The sequence below is a fragment of the Bos javanicus genome, chromosome 3 (assembly GCF_032452875.1).
Source record: "Bos javanicus breed banteng chromosome 3, ARS-OSU_banteng_1.0, whole genome shotgun sequence".
NCBI lineage: Eukaryota > Metazoa > Chordata > Mammalia > Artiodactyla > Bovidae > Bos > Bos javanicus.
The window spans coordinates 119,370,562-119,391,966 of record NC_083870.1 but is presented as its reverse complement, the minus strand read 5'-3'; the positions used below and the strand labels follow the sequence as shown (position 1 = coordinate 119,391,966).

At 45.8% G+C, this 21,405-nt stretch overlaps 1 protein-coding gene and 1 pseudogene across 1 annotated transcript; both read left to right on the top strand.

Moving 5' to 3' along the window:
• On the top strand, positions 1 to 973 carry LOC133245385 (olfactory receptor 9S13-like). Its single transcript, XM_061413263.1, has one exon. The coding sequence runs from the start codon at positions 23 to 25 to the stop codon at positions 971 to 973; it is 951 nt and encodes a 316-aa protein (XP_061269247.1). The 5' UTR covers positions 1 to 22.
• A 9,373-nt stretch (positions 974 to 10,346) lies between these two features.
• On the top strand, positions 10,347 to 12,708 carry LOC133245384 (olfactory receptor 9S13-like; annotated as a pseudogene).
• Positions 12,709 to 21,405: the final 8,697 nt, after the last annotated feature.

Here is a 21,405-nt window from a genome sequence, read left to right as displayed (position 1 = left end):
CCATGTCCCCCAGCGCAGGGCCATGCAACCCCCCAAAAGTGGAAACCTCTCAGAGATGCTTCTGCAGGAGTTTGTGTTCGAGGGATTTGACAGTGGTCCGCAGAACCATGCCCTGCTCTTTGCAGTGTTCCTGGCCCTGTACTTCATGGCCGTCCTAGGGAACCTCACCATGATCGTGGTCATCACCCTGGATGCCCATCTGCACTCCCCAATGTACTTCTTCCTCAAGAACCTCTCCTTCCTGGACCTGTGCTACTCATCTGTCATCAGCCCCAAGGCCCTGGTCAACTTCCTATCCTCCTCCAAGGTCATTACCTTTAAGGGATGTGCCACCCAGTTCTTCTTCTTCTCCATGATGGGCACCACTGAGGCATTCTTCTTGGCTGTGATGGCCTATGACCGCTTCATGGCCATCTGCAACCCCCTGCATTACCCCATCTCCATGCGCCCCTCAGTCTGTGCCTGCCTGGTGCTGGGCTCCTACTGTGGACGTTGCTTCAATTCCATCCTGCAGACCAGCTTCACATTCAGCCTCCCTTTCTGCAGTTCCAACCATATCGACCACTTCTTCTGTGATGTGATTCCCCTGCTACAGCTCACTTGTGCCAACACAGCCATCAACAAGCTTGTCATGTTTGGCTTCTGTGGCCTCATCATCGTGGGCACCACACTTGTGGTCCTCACCTCCTATGGCTACATCACAGTGACCATCCTGAGGATGCACTCAGGAGGAGGGAGACACAAGCTCTTCTCCATCTGTGGCTCCCACATGACAGCCGTGTCCCTCTTTTATAGGACTGTCTTTGTCATGTATGCCCAGCCGGGAGCTGTGCAGTCCATGGAGCAGGGCAAGGTGGTCTCTGTCTTCTACACCCTGGTCATCCCGATGCTCAACCCCCTCATCTACAGTCTGAGAAACAAGGACGTGAAGGATGCCCTGCAGAGACTGATCCAAAAGCACATAGCCACGTGAAGGAGGGTGACTGAAGAGACAGAATGTCCTGAGGGCTGGACATGAGGGCTCTGGGGGAGACAGAGGTTTGGTTGGAAGTATTCATTCTTCATTCATCCAAGTGATTCTTTCATTCATTTCATTCAACACTGTGGAAGCACATCATGGGCCCCCCATGCAAGTGTGAGATGAAGAGATCAGATAAGGCACCAGAAAAATGATGGTGAATGATGGGGCAAGACCCTAATCTTGAAGTTTGAATAACACAACTGTCAGAGCAGTGAACAGAATATTGAAACAGAATTTATGTCCCAAGTTCAACAATTTCCAGTGAAGGTATGTGAGTAGATAAACTCTCAGGCCATTCCTATCCCTCCTTCCCTAAATCTACTGTAAATATGAGGTTGGTAATCTCCCCTGAACCACATAGAAGGGGAACCTGAGGACACTCAGCCTTGCCCCTTTCTTGGTGATAGCCTGGGTCACCACAGCCAACTAGGGGGAGTTACAAAGACCATGCTTCCCCTCAATCCTGAGTGGGGCTGTTCCTCCCCTCCCTCTTCTGTTCACTGATGTCACCACCCAACAAGGCAGCAGGGAGCACCTGTGCTCCTGTTTCAGATGCTCCTAGTGCTCCCTGTCCAGGGTTTCTCCCCTCAGACTGCAGCTGGGAGCCCCAGGGAGTCATTGTGGATGTCTCATACCCAAAGATCCAGCGACTGTCTACCACACAACCAGACTACTTCTGACCACAGAAAATGGTGCTTTATCGGCTCAAACATCTCTGAAGGTCCTGATGGCTGCCCTAGAGACAGGATATGGAGAGAGAAGATGCCCTTTCTTGGCAGAGAGCACAGCTCCTTGCTCTCTGTCCCACACTCCCTGGGAGATCCTGGACCCTCTGTCTTGACCTGACCATTCAGAGCTCCACCCTCATGCTCCATGGACCCAACACGCTGCCTGGATTCAGAGCCCAGTGGCCTCATTATGCCTCCCTTTGATGGGGTCATCCACTCCCATGGTCACCATGAGGAGGTGGCCCTGTGGACACAGGGGTGGTCTCTACCCTGGATGGTCAGTAGGGATGTGTCCTGCCTCTCTAACCACAACTCTCCATCTCCTTCTCTGCCTGCTCGGGAGGACTGTGGGGAGAGGCTGACAGCTAACTTATCTGGTTGCTGCTCACAGTTACTCAGTAGGAAGCTACTCCAAGGTCTCTGCTTGATTCTTGTCCCCATTTGTCTCATCTCTGAGCATGCTGACATATATTACTGTATTTGTCTAATATAATGAATTTCTTTCTTTGAGAAGTTCCCATGGTGTTCTGCTCCAGGTCTGGCATGCCTTGGTATCTTCTCATGCTACACGACTGTTCCATCTTCCAAATTCTGCCCCTCATTCTCCTCTGGTCCTCCTCCTCTTCTTCCTAGTCTTTCTCTTCCTCCTTCTTTCTCTTCTTACATTTCCCTTCCTCCTTCTCCTTTTTTTTTCTTTCTCCTTCTCCTCCTTCTTCTCCCTTCTCTCTCTCTTATTCTTCATTCTGTGGATTTTCAAAAGGATATTCCAGGATTTATAATACCTTAATCTTAATTCTTCAACTTATAATATCTTAGGGCCTTCCCTGGTGATGCAGCTGGGAAAGAATCTGCCTGCAATGCAGGAGACCCTAGTTCAATTCCTGAGTCAGGAAGATCCCCTGGAGAAGGGATAAGTTACCAGCTTCGATATTCTTGGACTTCCCTTGGGCCTCAGACAGTAAATGATCTGCCTGCAATGAGGGAGACCTGGGTTTGATCCCTGGGTTGAGAAGATCCCCTGGAGGAGGGCATGGCAACCCACTCCAGTATTCTTGCCTGGGAAATCCCAAGGATAGAGAAGCCTGGTGGTCTACAGTCCATGGGGTCACAAAGATTCGGACATGACTAAGAACAGCACATAGAATCTGAATCCAAAATGAGGAAACACAGATGGGGAAACAGTGGAAACAGTGTCAGACTTTATTTTTCTGGGCTCCAAAATCACTGCAGATGGTGACTGCAGCCAGGAAATTAAAAGATGCTTACTCCTTGGAAGGAAAGTTATGACCAACCTAGATAGCATATTCAAAAGCAGATTCCTGTGGTCATGTAGTGAACTGTGAAGAAGGCTGAGCGCTGAAGAATTGATGCTTTTGAACTGTGGTGTTGGAGAAGACTCTTGAAGAGTCCCTTGGACTGCAAGGAGATCCAACCAGTCCATTCTGAAGGAGATCTCTTGCTAAAGCTGAAACTCCAGTACTTTGGCCACCTCATTGAGATGTCTGGATGGCATCACTGACTCGATGGACGTGAGTCTGAGTGAACTCCGGGAGTTGGTGATGGACAGGGAGGCCTGGCGTGCTATGATTCATGGGGTCGCAAAGAGTCGGACACGACTGACTGACTGATCTGATCTGATCTGATCTAGTGGTTCTAGTAGAAGAGCATTAATTCTGACTTTGGAATAAATTTAGGAAGTTCATCAGATAGTCAATGGAGTAGAAATTCTCCAATAGTCTGGAAAACATGACTTGTAAAAACCCTGCACATCTCCATTTGTCTGTTGCCCAGATTTCAGATTGTAGTGAACACCTCTTTACAATTTTAGAAGTAGTTTATTAGGTTTGTTCATGCTATACATTCATTGCATCCTGTGCCACATTGCAGGTTTTCAGCACATATCTCCTGGCTGATTATAATTTGAGTTCAGTGCTAACTAGCCATTGTACTCTGAAATACACCTGACATAGCTCTAGTTATCTTAATTAAGTGTAGAATAAACATCTTACGTTTGAAGACCATGTTGTAGTTTTAATTCTGTTTCCTTACTTTTTTAAAAGATTAACGATTTTTATTGTGTTTAAAATAACATTTCTGTTGTAACCAATTATAAGTGTACAGCTTGCTGTTGATGTTCAGCTGCTAAGTAATGTCCGACTCTTTGTGACCCTGTGAACTGCAGCACACCAGACTTCAGACTTCCCTGTCCTTCACTGTCTCCCTGAGTTGGCCCAAACTCATGTCCATTGAGCCACTGATGCCTTCCAACCATCTAACCATCATAAGTGTACAGTTTAGTATTGCTCAATATATTCACCTTCTTGTGTAACAGATCTCCAGAAAATTTCATCCTGCAAAACTGAACTGCACACCCCTTCAGCAACAACTCCTTATTTTCCCCTCACCTCCACCACTGATAGCCAACCTTTACTTTCTATCTCCATGAAAGTGGCTACCTTCAATTCCACAGGTAAGTAAAACACAGAATATGCCTTTTTCTCTCTGGTTATTTCACTTGGCATAATTTTTTCAAGGGTCATTCATATTGCTGTAAATGAACATATTTTCATTTTTAAAGGTTGAATAACAGTCCATCATGTATATACACCACATTTTGCTTATCTATTCATCTATCATTTTGTTTATCTATTCAACACCTAGGGTACTTCTACCTTTCACCTGCTGTCCAAATATCTCTTATAGATACTGCTTTCTAAGTTCATACATGCAATTACTGGATCATATAGTAAATGGTTTTTTAATCTGGGAGAAAATCTCCAAAGTACTTTCCATAGTAGTTGTATCAATTTACATTCCCATCAACAGAGCAAAAATCTTTCAATTTCTCCACTTCCTAGTCAGCCTATCCTCTTTTCTTTATTTGTTTTTAAGAGTAGCCATTCTAATACTTGTGAAGTAGTTATCACATTGCTGTTTTTTAATGTCACAGAAAATCAGTAAGGAAACAGTGCTTTTAAATGACCTATTATATCAGATAGAATGAATTGCTATATACAGAATATTTTATCCCCAAACAGCAGAATACACATTCTTCAAAGTGCATGTGGAATATTCTCTAGGACAGATCACATTCAAGGCCACTAAATAAGTCTCAATAACTTCAAGAATATTGAAATCATAACACACCTTTATTCTGACCACAAAGGTATGAAACTAGAAACCAACTGCAAAAAAATAAAACTGCCACACACCCGACAAACACAGAGACTTAAACAATATGTTCCTAAACCACCTATGGGCTTCCCTGGTGGTTCAGAGGTTAAAGCGTCTGCCTGCAATGCGGGAGACCCAGGTTCAATCCTTGGTTCAGGAAGATCCCCTGGAGAAGGAAATGGCAACCCACTCCAGTATTCTTGCCTGGAGAATCCCATGGACCGAGGAGCCTGGTAGGCTACAGGCCATGGGGTCGAAAAGAGTCAGACACAACTGAGTGACTTCACTTTCACTTAAACTACCTATAGATCACTGAATTAATCAAAGAAGAAAAGTTTTAAAATACCTGGAGTCAAATGAAAAGAAAAACACATCAATCGAAAATCTAGGTGATACAGCTAAAACAGTTCTAAGAGTGAAGTTTATAGCAATACAAACTAATTCATAAAATAAGAAAAATATCCAATAAACAATCCAACTTTACACCAAAAGAAAATAGAAAAAGAGAATAAACAAAATCCAAATTTACTAGAAGAAACAAAATAATAAAAGTCAGACCAGGGACTTGCTTGGAAGTCCAGTGGTCAAGACTTCATCTTCCAATGCATAGGGTGCAAATTTGATTCCTGGTTGGGGAGCTAAGATCCCACATGCCTTGGGGCCAAAACAAAACAAAAACAAAAACCATAGAACAGAAGTAATGTTGTAACAAATTCAATACAGACTTTAAAAGTGGTCCACATCAAAGAAATCTTTTTAAAATATCAGGCCAGAAATAAATAAATCAGACTAAAAGAAAAAACTAGAAAAGATCAATGAAATCATAATTGGTTCTTTGAAAAGATAAACTAAATTGATAAGCCTTTAGTCAGATACATTAAGAAAAAGAGAAGGCCCAAATAAACGCGGAGAAGGCAATGGCACCCCACTCCAGTACTCTTGCCTGGAAAATCCCATGAATGGAGGAGCCTGGTAGGCTGCAGTCCATGTGGTCGCTAAGAGTCGGACACAGCTGAGTGACTTCACTTTCACTTTTCACTTTCATGCTTTGGAGAAGAAAATGGCAACCCACTCCAGTGTTCTTGCCTGGAGAATTCCAGGGACAGGGGAGCCTGGTGGGCTTCTGACTATGGGGTCTCACAGAGTCAGACATGACTGAAGCGACTTAGCAGCAGCAGCAGCAGCATGAAACAGGAGAAGCTACAACCAACACAAAATATGCAAAATATTTTAAGAGATTACTATGACCTGTTATAAGCCAATTAAACTGACAGCCTGCGAGAAATTGGGCAAGTTCACAATCATGTGGCTTCCAAAGACTGAATTAGGAAAAAACAGAAAATCTAAAAAGTTCAAAAATGGATAAGAAGATTGAATCAGTAATGAAGAACCTTCTAAGAAAGAAAAGCCACAGGCCAGATGGTTTCATGGTGAATTCTACAAAACACTAAAGAGTTATCAACGCCAATACTTCTCAAGCAACTTCAAAGTGTTGGAGAAGAGGCAACACTCTCAAACTCATTCAAGTCCAGCAGTACCCCGATACAGAAGCCAGAAAAGGTCACAACAGGAAAGAAAAACTACCAACTATTATCTCTAATGAGCATAGATGCCAAAATTCTCAACATATTATGAAATTCTTTACAGTCTGAGCCACCAGGGAAGTCTTTTGGATTTAGGGTCCTTCTAATCCAGTATGGCCTCTTCCTAACTAATTCATTTGGAAAGACCCTATTTCCAAATAGGGTAATAGTCTGAGTTACCAGGACTTCTCTGGTATTTCAGCTGGTGAAGAATCCACCTGCAAAGGAGGGGACCCTGGTTTGATTCCTGGGTCAGGAAGATCTCCTGGAGAAGAGATAGGCTACCCACTCCAGTATTCTTGGGCTTCCGTACTGGCTCAGATGGTAAAGAATCCACCTGCAATGCAGGAGACCTGGGTTCGATCCCTGGGTTGGTAAGATCCCCTGGAGATGGGAAAGGCTACCAACTCCAGTATTCTGGTCTGGAGAATTCCATGGACTATATAGTTCACGGGGTCACAAACAGTTGAACACAAGTGAGCAACTTTGCCATCCTCTTAGTATAGTGGTTGAGTATCCCTGCCTGTCATGTGACAGACTGGGGTTTAATTCCCTGATGGGGAAGCAACATGCCCTTTGGGCTTCCCTGGTAGCTCAGCTGGTAAAGAATATGCCTACAAGGCAGGAGACTCCAGTTCAACTTCTGGGTTGGGAAGATCCCCTGGAGAAGGGATAGTCTAGCCACTCCAGTATTTGGGGGCTTCCCTGGTGGCTCAGATGGGAAAGAATCTGCCTGCAATGCAGGAAATCTGGGTTCAGTTCCTGCGTTGAGAAGATCCCCTGGAAAAGGGAATGGCTACCCACTCCAGTATTCTGTCCTGGAGAATCCCATGGACAGAGGAGCCTGGAGGGGTACAGTCCATGGGATTGCAAAGAGTTGGACATGACTGAGCGACTTTCACTTTCTTTCTGAAGTTCCAAGTAGACATCGTTTGTGGGGGGAGGAGGGAGGGGGTGATACTGTTCACCTTGCCACAGTGATGTTCCATGTTCTTCAAGGGAATTTATATTCTGCAGTTTCTGAATGTCATGTTCTATTTACACCAAGAAAGTATGCTTGGCTGATATTTTAAATCATTTATAATATATAAGTACTAAATTTGTCTTCTTGTTTATCAATTACTGACAAAGATGGGGCTCTCAGTCTGGGGCAGGGACCTCCCGCCTCAGGTGTGGCTCAGCCACCCCCAGTGCCCTCCTCCAGATGTAACAGAATTCATGGGGGTGCCTAGTCCAACCCACAGGTCTCTTGAAAGCTGGGCAGCAAGGACTCAGGAAACCATTTTAAGGAAACCAGTCCCAGAAATGCCAATGGTCAACAAATATTAATACGTGAAAAAATATGCAGCCTCACAAGGAAATAGAGGCCTGGGCTTCCCTGATGGCTCAGACGGTAAAGAATCTGTCTGCAATGCAGGAGACCCAGGTTCAGTCCCTGGGTCGGGAAAACCCCTGGAGAAGAAAATGACAACCCACTCCAATATTCTTGCCTGGAAAATCCTATGGACAGAGGAGCCTGGTGGTCTACCATCCATGGGGTTGCACAGAGTCAGACACGACTGAGCGACCAGCACGTTCATAGGCACTACCTGCCTGCTAAGTGTGCAAATGTCAGGGTGGATGACGATGAGCCGTGGTGAGGGGAAGGGAATTCAAATCTTTGTGAGCCATTGGAAGAAAATAAGTTGTACATTTCTGGAGGAAATAGACTGTATTAATAAAAAAATAAAGACAAAGCAAGCTGTCTATGCCGTAGTGACCCCTGTTGTGGTTGTAGGACCTTAGCCCACAGAAATATTAGCAGGAGCCCAGAAAGAACATAGGTTGAGTCGTGGTTTGTGAGAGGAAGGAGAGTGAGGGAGTGGCTGTCAGGACAGGAAACCCGTGACGCTGGCTGCGCCCACACAGGGGACACCGTGGAGACGTTCAGAACTGACCCGGGAAGATCCCCTTGCTAGGCTGTCTGTTAAGTGAAGGCCCCAACTACGAGCTAAGGACAGCGTGACCTGATTCACACAAAGATCCTAAAAGAAAGGCTTCATGCATGCAGACACACCTTGGGCAGACACCCTCAACTACTAAGAGAGGCGAGGCTTTACTGGGGCCAAAGGAAAAAGTATTTCCATGGTACCGTTGTGTGCTCAACTGCTCAGTCATGTCTGACTCTGTGGCCCCATGGACTCTAGCCTCCAGGCTCCTCTGTCCGTGGGATTTTCCAGACAAGAATAGTGGAGTGGGTTGCCATTTCTTTCTCCAGGGGATCTTCCTGACCCAGGGATGGAACTCACGTGTCCTACATTGACAGGTGGGTTCTTTACCACTAGCACCACCTGGGAAGTCCCCATTGTACTATATCACATCTTAATTCTTGAATTTCATCAAGCATGTGTTTATTCTGAAATTTCACACACACACACACACACACAAGGAGAATTTTATACATGCCAGCAACAACAAAAACAACAGAGGGGATTCAGAGTCCATTTCCACGTTCCCATTATTCAAGGGGGTAAGGATGTGCCCACAATTCAGGCTTGTGGAGGCAGAGTCTCTAAGTCTGGAGTAGAGAGGGCCGTGTGCTGGCCTGGGCACAGATTGCACACCTGCCCCCTTTCCTGACACTGACAACCTCCAAGGATGGGCAGGAGTGAAGGCTGAGGGCCAGGAGGTCACACCTGCCCCCTGGGGAGACTCATCCAACGAGGGGCACTGGGTCCCTCTAACTTGTCTGTGTTCCTTTCCTGTTGGCCCCCTACTGCTTGCTGAAGACTTCAGGCTTCCTGTCTGTCCTGCCTTGGGTCGAGAGGGGTTAGGGGAAGATTGGCCTTGGGACTGCAGCTCCTGGGACCTGGGGGTTGGCAGTCCCAGTGCACTCAGAGCCCAAGCCTCACCTAATTGGCCATCAGAGGCCTTCAGTCCCAGACCTGCAGGTGGAGAACACCTTGCCCCACTGAGTGACCCAGAGGTGTGGGCAGGGCATGGAAGAGCAGATGAGCTTCCTCCAAGATCCAGTAGTTCCCACTCCAGAATCTGGGGCACCAGTCTGAGGCTCTCTGAGACCCTGGGCACCCTCCTTGGCACCCCCTCATTCTCCCTTCACTATACAGGAAGGCAGAGCTGAAAGGGCAGTAGACAGGGGTCCTGGTGCTGACTGATTATCATCAGCACAGACCTGGGTCAAGAGCTCAGGAGGCCCTGGGAGAGCAGTTCCTGGCTGGGCAATCACAGCCCTCACCTGGACAAGGTAAGCTCAGGGCAGCCACCCTCAGGGCTGCAGGAGTGGGAGGAGACCATGTGGGTAAGGGGGCAGGGCCATGCATACAGTAAGCACTCAGGTCTGCTCTCAGCAGGGGAAGTGGGGACACCCTCCTGCCTGGCCAGCCCTGGACTCGTCTCGCAGATAATGCCCCAGTCCAGGCTCAGAGGCAGTGATGCTGAGATGGGAATCTAGGCATGCAGGGGAGAGAAACTGGAAACACCAACATTAGCCCAGGGAGACCTGGCCCCTGCCCTGCTCCTGGCCTGTCCAAGACGTGGTGGGCAGAGACACCCAGGAAACTTTTCTGAGATTAATGAAGAGTACACGAAGGGGCAGAACGTGCAGGGTTAGATACGTGAGAAAAGAGCAGAAAGCTGGCAGTGTCGCTGGGAAGACAGGCGGCTGTGGCGCCATTTCTGCACTCCACACTCAGCTCTGCAACCCTCCTGGCACCCCACCCCACCCTACAGTGACTGTTCAGAGTCCCCACAGGCTGAGTGCTCCCTGCAAATTTGTGAATTAGCCAATTGGAGAAAATGTTGCCTTTTCAGGTCAATCTGAGCTCGCCTGGAGGACTGGGCACTGAAGGGTCCCTGTGCTCCAAGAGAGAATGACCTTGTGACCCTCACCTCTTCCCTCTCCCTGCCTCCCGCTTGCTCTCTGCCACATGTCCCCCAGCTCAGGGCCATGGCATCCCACAGAAATGGAAACCTCTCAGAGATGCCTCTGCAGGAGTTCATGCTGGAGGGATTTGAGGGTGGCCCACAGACCCAGGTCCTGCTCTTTGTTCTGTTCCTGGCCCTGTATGTGGTGGCCGTCCTGGGGAACCTCACCATGATCGTGGTCATCACTCTGGATGCCCATCTACACGCCCCAATGTACTTCTTCCTCAAGAACCTCTCCTTCCTGGACCTGTGCTACTCATCTGTCATCGCCCCCAAGGCCCTGGTCAACTTCCTGTCCTCCTCCAAGGTCATCACCTTTAAGGGATGTTGTTGGGGGCCAGCGTGAGGCACTCCGCCCATGGCAAAGGTCATGAGGAAGGAGGCTCAACATACGCAAAGGTGGGATTGAGCCTCAGGAGTCCCCTTGGAAATCCTCAAGCATCTACCCCCATAACCAGAGCCTGCCTACTTTACTACTTTGTGCTCTCACCTACACCTCTGACTTTACAGGGGGCTGTCCCCCACCACCTCTTTTGGAGAAAGAGTTAACTTAGAGCTCCAGTTAATAATAATTCCTGGGCGTGATAGGACTGTTTTAACCTACAAACTCTTCTGAAGGCTCTCTAGCCTGCCTGACAGGCTTGTCCCGCCACATGTGATTGCTCACAGCCTCCCAATCATGAGAGGCACAAGATGCTTTAAACCTTCTAAAAACAGGTTCCTTAGAAAAATTAGAAAACCATTAGTATAAGTATAGTGGGCTGATTAGAAATTGTGTTGGTGAAGGGTTTTTCATTTGTTGAGCCAATGTTTGTTGCTAAGTCTCCACATCCCCTGCCCTTACACACATTAATGAATATATAGAAGAAATAAGTATTAACCTTTGATATAAATCACGTTAGACCTTAGGCTAAGTAAATTCTTTCCTTAACTAAAACCCACTACACCCTCACCCTATAGGAATGTAACTTTATTTGGGTGGCATCTGTTTTAAGAATAATCACCCCTGGAGAAATAAGTGTCTTGGTTGACTGACCGCTGTCACAAGGAGAGGGTCATAAATTGTCAGCAGGACCCCCTGGCCAGAAGATTATGTAACACCCTTAAGACCTCTGTATACATTTGTATGAAGCACCTGACTTTGATAAAAGTCAGGACTGCTGACCCCGCATGACTTTTGCATAACATCTCAGTGTATAAAAGTAGACTATGGAAAATAAAGAATCGGGATCAGTTCCTTGAAAGACTGGTCTCCCCATGTCTCTCTCTCTCTCAAACTCTGGCTGAGTCTCCATCTGGAGTGCGGAACCTGCCATGCTTACTAATTATGCCTGGGCTTCTAAGATCCGACCGGGGAGGCCTCAGTGTCTCCTCTCCTTCGGGCGGACGGAAGGATGCCTGTGGCCTACGTAAGTGGTGCAAGCTTCTTGTCTTGAAGTTTTATTGGTCTCCCGCGTAAACCAAGCTACTCAGCCTCTTTTCTCCACTGAATTTTCCTACTGAGCTATCCTCATTCTATTACTCTTTATATCTCTAATTAATATCTAATTGAAGCTATTGTATTCTGATCCTCGCTGACGCCGTCCCCGCTTCAAAATCTCTGGATCAGTCAGGGCTGGACCCCGGCAGGATGTGCCACCCAGTTCTTCTTCTTCTCCATGATGGGTATGACTGAGACTCTCCTCTTGGCTGTGATGGCCTATGAACACTTCGTGGCCATCTGCAGCCCCCTGAGCTACCCCATCTCCATGCACCCCTTGGTCTGTGCCTGCCCGGTGCTGGGCACCCACTGTGGGGGCTGCCTCAACTCTGGGGTGCAGACGATCCTCACATTCAGCCTCCTGTTCTGCAGCTCCAACCACATCAACCACTTCTTCTGTGATGTGATCCCCCTGCTCCAGCTCAGTTGTGCCAGCACGGCCGTCAATGAGCTGGTCTTGTTCGCTATGTGTGGCCTCATCATTGTGGGCACCACACTCGTGGTCCTCGTCTCCTATGGCTACATCACAGTGACCATCCTGAGGATGCACTCAGGAGGAGGGAGACACAAGCTCTTCTCCACCTGTGGATCGCCATGACAGCCATGTCCCTCTTTTATGGGACCCTTTTTGTCATGTATGCCCATCTGGGAGCTGTGGAGTCCGTGGAGCAGGGCAACATGGTCTCTGTCTTCTACACCCTGGTCATCCCAATGCTGAATCCCCTCATCTACAGTCTGAGAAACAAAGACGTGAAGGATGTCCTGCAGAGACTGGGCCAGAAGCACACAGCCACATGACGGAGGGTGACCAGAGAGACCCAGTGTCCTGAGAGTTGGACAAGAAGACTTGAGGGGAGGCACTGGGTTTGGTTTGAGGAATTCATTCTTTATTCAGCTAATTCATTCTTTCATCCAGCTTTTTATACAACCCTTCTTTGAAGCACATCATGAACCACACACTACAAGTGTAAGATGCAGAGATGAATAAGGCATCTTTTTTGCCACCAAAAATCTAATGGCCCACAGTGGGGCAAGACACTGAACTTGAAGTTTGTGTAACGGTGGGCAGAGTCATGAACTGGGAGTCTTTGAAGCACAGTATGCGTCCCAGTTCAACATCAATTGGTGAAGGTATGTGGACTAGACAAACTCTCTGAGCTTATCCCTTCACTTCTTTATTGAATCTAATGTAAATATGTACCCAGCAATCTACCCTGGGACAACTAGCTGGGGGCTTTAGGACACTCAGCCCAGCCCCTTCCTTGGTGATAGCCTGGGCATCCCCACAGCCAATTAGGGGAGTTAGGAAGACCATGCTTCCCCTCAATCCTGCAGCGGGGCTGTTCCTCCCCTCCCCCTTCTGTTCACTGATGCCACCACCCAACAAGGCAGCAGGGAGCACCCGTGCTCCTGCTTCAGAGGCTCCTAGTGCTCCCTGTCCTGGGTTTCTCCCCTCAGACAGCAGCTGGGAGCCCCAGGGAGTCAACATGGATGCCTGACACCCATAGTTCACCATCCAGCCTGACAGGTGATACTGTCCTGACTATTTGTGACCCTAAGAAATGGAGCCTTGTCAGCACCAACATCTCTGAATAAGGATAGAGGTCCTGGTGCTGCTGCAGAGAGCAGGGGGTAGAGAGAGGGAGCAGTTTCTTGGTAGAAGCACAGCTCCCTGGCTGTCTGTCCCACACTCCCTGGGGCAGCTGGGAGTCTTGACCTCCCCATTCAGAGCTCCAGGCCCCTGCTCCATGGACCCAACACACAGCCTGGACTATGTCTGCCTATCGTGTCTCCCTGTGGGAGAGTCACCCACTCCCATGGTCACTCCCAGGAGGTGGTCCTCTGGACGAGAGGGTGGTCTGTTCCCTGTAGGGGCAGGGGGCGTGCCCTGCCCCTCTGATCACAGCTCTCCACCCCCCTCTCTCCCTGCTCCGGGGGACAGGGGGAGGGGCTGGCAGCTAAGTTGTCAGACTGCTGCTCCCCATTACTCAAGTGGAACCGCCTCCAAGCTTCCTGCTGGATTCCTATTCACATTGACTTTGGGCTCCAAAACTAGTTCTACGTCTGCCATAGATCGTTGTATTCTTCTGATAACAAACTGTTACTTGAGGCTTCCCCAAATATTCTGCCTCACCATGATAGCCCTTGTTGTCGTCTCATGCCGCAGCTGTTCCCTCTCACACGCGCTATCCTCTGTCTGTCTGCTGTGATTTTTTTCGTCATTCCATGGAATGTTACAGGAATATTCTTGGGTCTTCTACTTGATCCAAATTTGGAATATGCATACATATAATATATATTCATTCCATGCACAAGTGTAGACTTATCTTAATTCTGTAGAATTTAAAGTTATACATAGTAAGAAATCAGTTAAAGATTCATAGTAAAACAGCATCTATCCTGAATTAGGAATAAATAAAAGGTCTGACTTTAGATGGAACAAAAACTTTACATTTCTGCAAGAGAAATGTAAAATAAACAAACAAACAAACAAAACAGCAAATCGTAGATTGTTTCTTCCTAAATTACCTACATTTCAGATTGTAGTGATGAACACAGTACAACGTTAGAGGCAATTCACTTTGCTTTGTTCATCTTATACAACGTTTTGTATGCTAGCTCCACAGAGTAGATTCTCAGTGGTACATATCTACTGGATGATTATAATTTGACTTCCTTGTTAACTAGTCATTGAACTCCAAAATATACTTGGCATAGCATTATAATTATGAGCTTCGATTTGGCAATGATTTCTTGGATATAACTGAAAAGCACAGGAAACAAAAGTGCAAAGAGACACAAGGGACTCCATTAAACTTAAAATCTGTGCATTAAAGACTTAAATAACAGCATGAAAAGGCGACCTGTGGGATGGGAGAGAATGACTGCAACTCTTGTGTCTGATATGGGGTAACATCCAGAGTATGTGAAGAACCCCTACAACTTAAATAATCCTGTTAAAAATGAGCAGAGGATTTGAATAGTTATTTCACTAAAGATGATCTACACATGGGCAACAAACATATGAGGAGATGCTCGTCATCACTAATCCCTGAGGAAATGCAAGTCAAATCACAAGGACATACCACTTACATCCGTGAGAATGGCTGTATTAGAAGCAAAAAAAGAAAAACAGGTAAAAACATAACCAGTGTTGTAAAGGATGCAGATCAATTGGAGCCCTTATACACTTTTGGTAGATAGTAAAATGATGCAACCATTATGGGGAACAGTACAGAATTTCCCCAAAAAACTAAAAAAAAAAAAAAAAAGAATTGCCACATGATCCACGTTTGAGTATGTATCCAAAATAATTATAGACTGCTCTCTAAGAGATATTTGCAAACCCAAGTACACAGCAGCATTATTTGTGGTGGCCAAAAGGTAGAAACAAGCCACGTGTTCATTGTGGATGAGATAATAAACAAAATGATGCACATACGTATGATGGAAAGGCACCCACCTTAAAAGGGATGAAAATCCTGTCACCAGATGCAACACAGATAAAGCTTAGGACATTGTGCTAGTGAAATAAGCCAGATGCAAAAAGACAAAGGCTGTATATTACTCACATGCAGTAAAACAGTCACATTCACAGAGACAGAAAGTAGAAAGGTGGTTCTCAGTGGTGAGGTTGCAGGGTGGGGTGGGGGGTGGGGGTGGAAAGAGAATGTTTTTAAAGGGGGTGAGTCCAAGATCCACACAGTCAAAGGCTTTGGCATAGTCAATAAAGCAGAAATAGATGTTTTTCTGGAACTCTCTTGCTTTTTCCATGATCCAGTGGATGTTGGCAATTTGATCTTTGGTTCCTCTGCCTTTTCTAAAACCAACTTGAACATCAGCAAGTTCACGGTCCACGTCTTTGGGATTGGTCATACTGTCATGTATGGATGTGAGAGTTGGACTGTGAAGAAGGCTTTCTGAAGGAGATCGCCCTGGGATTTCTTTGGAAGAAATGCTGCGACTGAGACTCCAGTACTCTGGCACCCTGGCCACCTCGTGTGAAGAGTTGACTCATTGGAAAAGACTCTGATGCTGGGAGCGATTGGGGGCAGGAGGAGAAGGGGACGACAGAGGATGAGATGTCTGGATGGCATCACTGACTCGATGGACGTGAGTCTGAGTGAACTCCGGGAGTTGGTGATGGACAGGGAGGTCTGGCGTGCTGCGATTCATGGGGTCGCAAAGAGTCGGACATGACTGAGCGACTGAATTGAACTAAACTGAACTGAACTGAACTGAACTGAGTCCAAGATAAAACATTCTGGACACTTGTTGTGCAGAAATGCAGATATACAAAATGCTACTGAACTAAGTGGGTTTCCCCGGTGGTGCTAGCAGTAAAGAACCCACCTGCCAACGCAGGAGACATGAGGCACAGGTTTGAACCCTAAGTCAGGAAGATCCCCTGAAGGAGGGCATGGCTATCCACTCCAATATCCTTGCCTGGAGAATCAGTCCATGGGATTCCGAAGAGTTGGACACGACTGAAGTGACTGAGCAGACACAGAACTGTACACTGACAATTATTTACAATTTTCAAGATTTCTTTGTGGTCAAAAAATATATAACATGAAATTAACCATTGTAGTCTTGCCTCGCTGCTCTGCTTAGGACTTCCAGTACCGTGTTGAATAGACATGGTGAGAGTGGACGTCCTGTCTTGTTTCTGATCCTAATGGGAAAGCTTTTGGGTTTTCATCAAGTATGAAGTTAGCTGTGGGCTTTTCATATATGGCTTTCATTATGCTTAGGTCGGTCAGTCAGTCAGTCAGTTCAGTCGCTCAGTTGTGTCTGACTCTTTGTGACCCCATGAATCGCAGCACGCCAGGCCTCCCTGTCCATCACCAACTCCTGGAGTTCACTCAGACTCACGTCCATCGAGTCAGTGATGCCATCCAGCCATCTCATCCTCTGTTGTCCCCTTCTCCTCCTGACCCCAATCCCTCCCAGCATCAGAGTCTTTTTCCAATGAGTCAACTCTCCGCATGAGGTGGCCAAAGTATTGGAGTTTCAGCTTTAGCATCATTCCTTCCAAAGAACGTCCAGGATTGATCTCCTTCAGAATGGACTTGTTGGCTCTCCTTGCAGTCCAAGGGACTCTCAAGAGTCTTCTCCAACACCACAGTTCAAAAGCATCAATTCTTCAGCACTCAGCTTTCCTCACAGTCCAACTGTCACGTCCATACATGACCACTGAAAAAACCATAGCCTTGACTAGCCAGACCTGTGTTGGCAAAGTAATGTCTCTGCTTTTGAATACGCTATCTGCTGCTACTAAGTCGCTTCAGTTCTGTCTGACTCTGTGCGACCCCATAGATGGCCTCCTACCAGGCTCCTCTGTCCCTGGGATTCTCCAGGCAAGAACACTGGAGTGGGTTGCCATTTCCTTCTCCAATGTATGAAAATGAAAAGTGAAAAGTGAAAGTGAAGTCGCTCAGTCGTGTCCGACTCTTAGCGACCTCATGGACTGCAGCCTACCAGGCTCCTCCGTCCATGGGATTTTCCAGGCAAGAGTACTGGAGTCGGGTGCCATTGCCTTCTCCAAATATGCTATCTAGGTTGGTCATAACTCTCCTTCCAAAGAGTAAGCATCTTTTAATTTCATGGCTGCAATCACCATCTGCAGTGATTTTGGAGCCCCCCAAAATAAAGTCTGACACTGTTTCCACTGTTTCCCCATCTATTTCCCATGAAGTGATGGGACCAGATGTCATGATCTTGGTTTTCTGAATGTTGAGCTTTAAGCCAACGTTCTCACTCGCCTCTTTCACTTTCATCAAGAGGCTTTTTAGTTCCTCTTCACTTTCTGCCATAAGGGTGGTGTCATCTGCATATCTGAGGTTACTGATATTTCTCCCAGCAATCTTGATTCCAGCTTGTGCTTCTTCCAGCCCAGCATGTCTCATGATGTACTCTGCATAGAAGTTAAATAAGCAGGCTGACAATATACAGCCTTGACGTACTCCTTTTCCTATTTGGAACTAGTCTGTTGTTCCATGTCCAGTTCTAACTGTTGCTTCCTGACCTGAATATAGGTTTCTGAAGAGGCATGTCAGGTGGTCTGGTATTCCCATCTCTTTCAGAATTTTCCACAGTTTATTGTGATCCACACAGTCAAAGTTTTTGGCATAGTCAATAAAGCAGAAATAGATGCTTTTTCTGGAACTCTCTTGCTTTTTCGATGATCCAGCAGATGTTGGCAATTTGATCTCTCTTTCCTCTGCCTTTTCTAAAACCAGCTTGAACATCTGGAAGTTCACGGTCCACGTATTTAGGTATATTCCTTCTATTACTACTTCATTGAGTTTTTTTTTTTTTTTTATGTCAAGATGTTGAATTTTGTCAAATTCTTTTTTGAATAAGTTGAATGATCATGTATGGGGGTGGTTGTGGGGGAGTTATCCTTCATTCTGTTAATGGGGTATAGACAGTGGTTGATTTTCTAAAAACACCTCTTTTGATAGTGTTTACTTACATTCTAGCTCTCAAGTGATCTTCATCCCTGCCTCTTTTCACCTCTTCCCCATCCCTCTCTCTCTCTCTCTCAGTAGAGAAAGAGATAGATAGATAGATGATAGATAGAATGTGTTGTCATTCAACTGTATTTCTGTAGAAAATGTGGAATTGGGCGTGTTGTCACACTGACACAAATTTTAAAAGGAAAATCCATAATAATTTTCAAACACAATGTACCTCCATTCCCCCAACCCCACCAGGATACAGGGCTTTGCCATCTCCTCTTGGCTACTCATCAGCCTTGACCGATGGGCACCTTACCTCCACTTTGATTCTTTTCAGCCCATTTTCAATGCCGTTTGCAAAGAAATATGATAGAAAAAGAAGGAAACTCAAATGAAAATACTTTGATAAATTACTGGAGCTCATTTGCAGTTAGGAAATCAAATTAAAGTAAAAGAGAAGAGATTAACCTATCCATCAGAAGGTGGAAGGATGAGGAAAACAAGGACTCCCACATTGCTGGATGTTCTTCATTGGTACAATCATTTTGAGAGAAAATTGGCCACATGAGTGGATAAAGAAGGAAGAATTTCTCACCAAGAACAGTGAAAGGACAGAATGATTTACAGCAAGAACAACTCACACGCCTGTCCTTGTGAAAGTTGTGGACAGTCCAGACACACAAACTTGGTGAAGAAACTGCAACAGAGGAGAGGGATTATCATGGATAACCTCCCTGCTGACCCTTAGCCAATACTGTGTCACTAGGGCACGTCATAGACTGCTTCAGTCCCAGAGAACCAGAGCCTCTTAAAAGGGAAGGCCTCCAGCCTTTGAGTAGAGTAATTGGTTAACAAAAAGAAAGATTCAAGAAAAAGAACCTCCATAATGTACGATTAATATGAAAGTTAATGAGGTTGAGAAACAATATGCCTTTCTACTCAGGAATCCACCTCCAGATATATACACTTTGGAGGGGGAAAATGTCCATTACAAAATTTTAAATATTGAAAAACCAAATTTAAAAAAGGAAATGGAAGTAACCTAAAAGTCTCTGTAAAGAAGATGCCATAAGTAGTTGGGGGCATAATTTCATTTTTAAAACAATTGAAATAAGTGAACTAGAGCATGGAAGGATTGGGAAATGTGATCAAGATCCTGCAGAGTGCACTTTGACATAGAGCTGGAGAGGTGCCATAGCCCTGAGACAGGAGAGTGAAGGTGTATTGCTGACCTTTCTGGGTGAAAGCAAACTCCCTCACCACCTCCTGTGTCAGTCACCAGGGCCGCCATAACTAGGTAACACAAACTTGGTGACTTATAGCAACAAGAATTTACTCTCTCACAGGCCTGCAGGATAGATGTTAAAAATCAAGTTGTCAGCAGCATCCACTGCCCTTGAAAGTTCTAGGATAACATACGCCTCTTCCTGGAGGCTCTTAGTATCCTTGGCATTCCTTCCTTCCCCTTTGCTGCACCATTCCAACCTCTGGCCAGTCTTTCATGCCCTTAGTCCTTGTGTCTTTGTGTCTCTGTGTCATTTCCTCTTCCTAAAAGGACACCAGTCATTGGATTTAAGGCCCTTTTAATCCAGCATGATCTCATGCTAACTTATTTGGAAGGACCTTAATTCCAAATAAGGTCACATTCTGCATTCCAAAGTAGATGATTTTGGGGGAGAAGATACTATTCACCTTCATACAGTGATCTTCCATGTGCTTCCATATACTCTACAGTTGCTGAGTGTATTGTTCTATTTATGTCAAGTAGGTCCATATGGTTGATATTTTAATTCAGTTCTAACATACTATTTATTATCTGTTTATTATCTGGTAATTGTTTTATCAATTACTAAGAGAGGTATACAAAATATCAACTATGATTTGGATATATGCATTTGCTTTTAATTGCATCAGTTTTTGCTTTATACATTTAAAATTTCTATTAGTCATATACAAATTTTTTTAATTTTCACATTATCCAGTTGAATTTAACTTTCTTTGTGAAATGCCTCTTTAGTAACTTTTTTTCCTGAACCCTACTTTCTGTAATAATTATTGAGCCACATCAGCATTCTTTTTCTTAGAATGCTTGTAATACAACTTTTTCAGGCTTTTATTTATATACTGTCTTTTTATATTAAACATGGACCATCAATAACCCTGTATGTGAGACAGCAAAAGAGACACAGATGTATAGAACAGTCTTTTTCACTCTGTGGGAGAGGGAGAGGGGGATGATTTGGGAGAATGGCATTGAAACATGTATAATATCATATAAGAAATGAATCGCCAGTCCAGGTTCTGTGCAGGATACAGGATGCTTGGGGTTGGTGCACTGGGATGACCCAGAGGGATGGTATGGGGAGGGAGGGAGGAGGGGGGTTCAGGATTGGGAACACGTGTACACCCTTGGCGGATTCATGTTGATGTATGGCAAAAACCAATACAATATTGTAAAGTAATTAGCCTCTAATTAAAATAAATAAATTTAAGTTTAAAAAATAATAAACATGCACCACCTTTGTACTTTGGTTTTTATTTCTATTCCAAATTAAAATATTTTTTAAGAAGATACCTTTACTCTTTATGGACTGAGTGCATGGCCACTTGAAGCATAGAGACAGCTGTGCTGCTGCCCCAGGGAAATATTTCCTGCATGCCACTTGTCTCAACACTATACAAGTGTGGAGGTGGAGGACAGCAGGGGCTGTGGGCCAGGAGATCACACTGGCTGCCTGAGGACTTTTCAGAGGAGGGATCCTCTGGATCCCTCTAACTTGTGTTCCTCCCCTGTTGGCCCCCACTATTTCCTGAGGACCTCAGGCTTCCCACCTCCCCTACCTTGGGCCAAGTGGGGGTCAGGGAAAGATTGGCCTCAGGACTGCAGCTTCCTGGGACCCAGGGAGTTGTGAGTCCCAATGCACTCAGAGCCCAAGTCTCACCTAATTGGCCATTTGTGGCCTCAAGTCCCATGTATGGCAGGTGGAGAGAATCTTCCGCAGCAGGCACCCCCAGGGTCCAGGCACCTCAC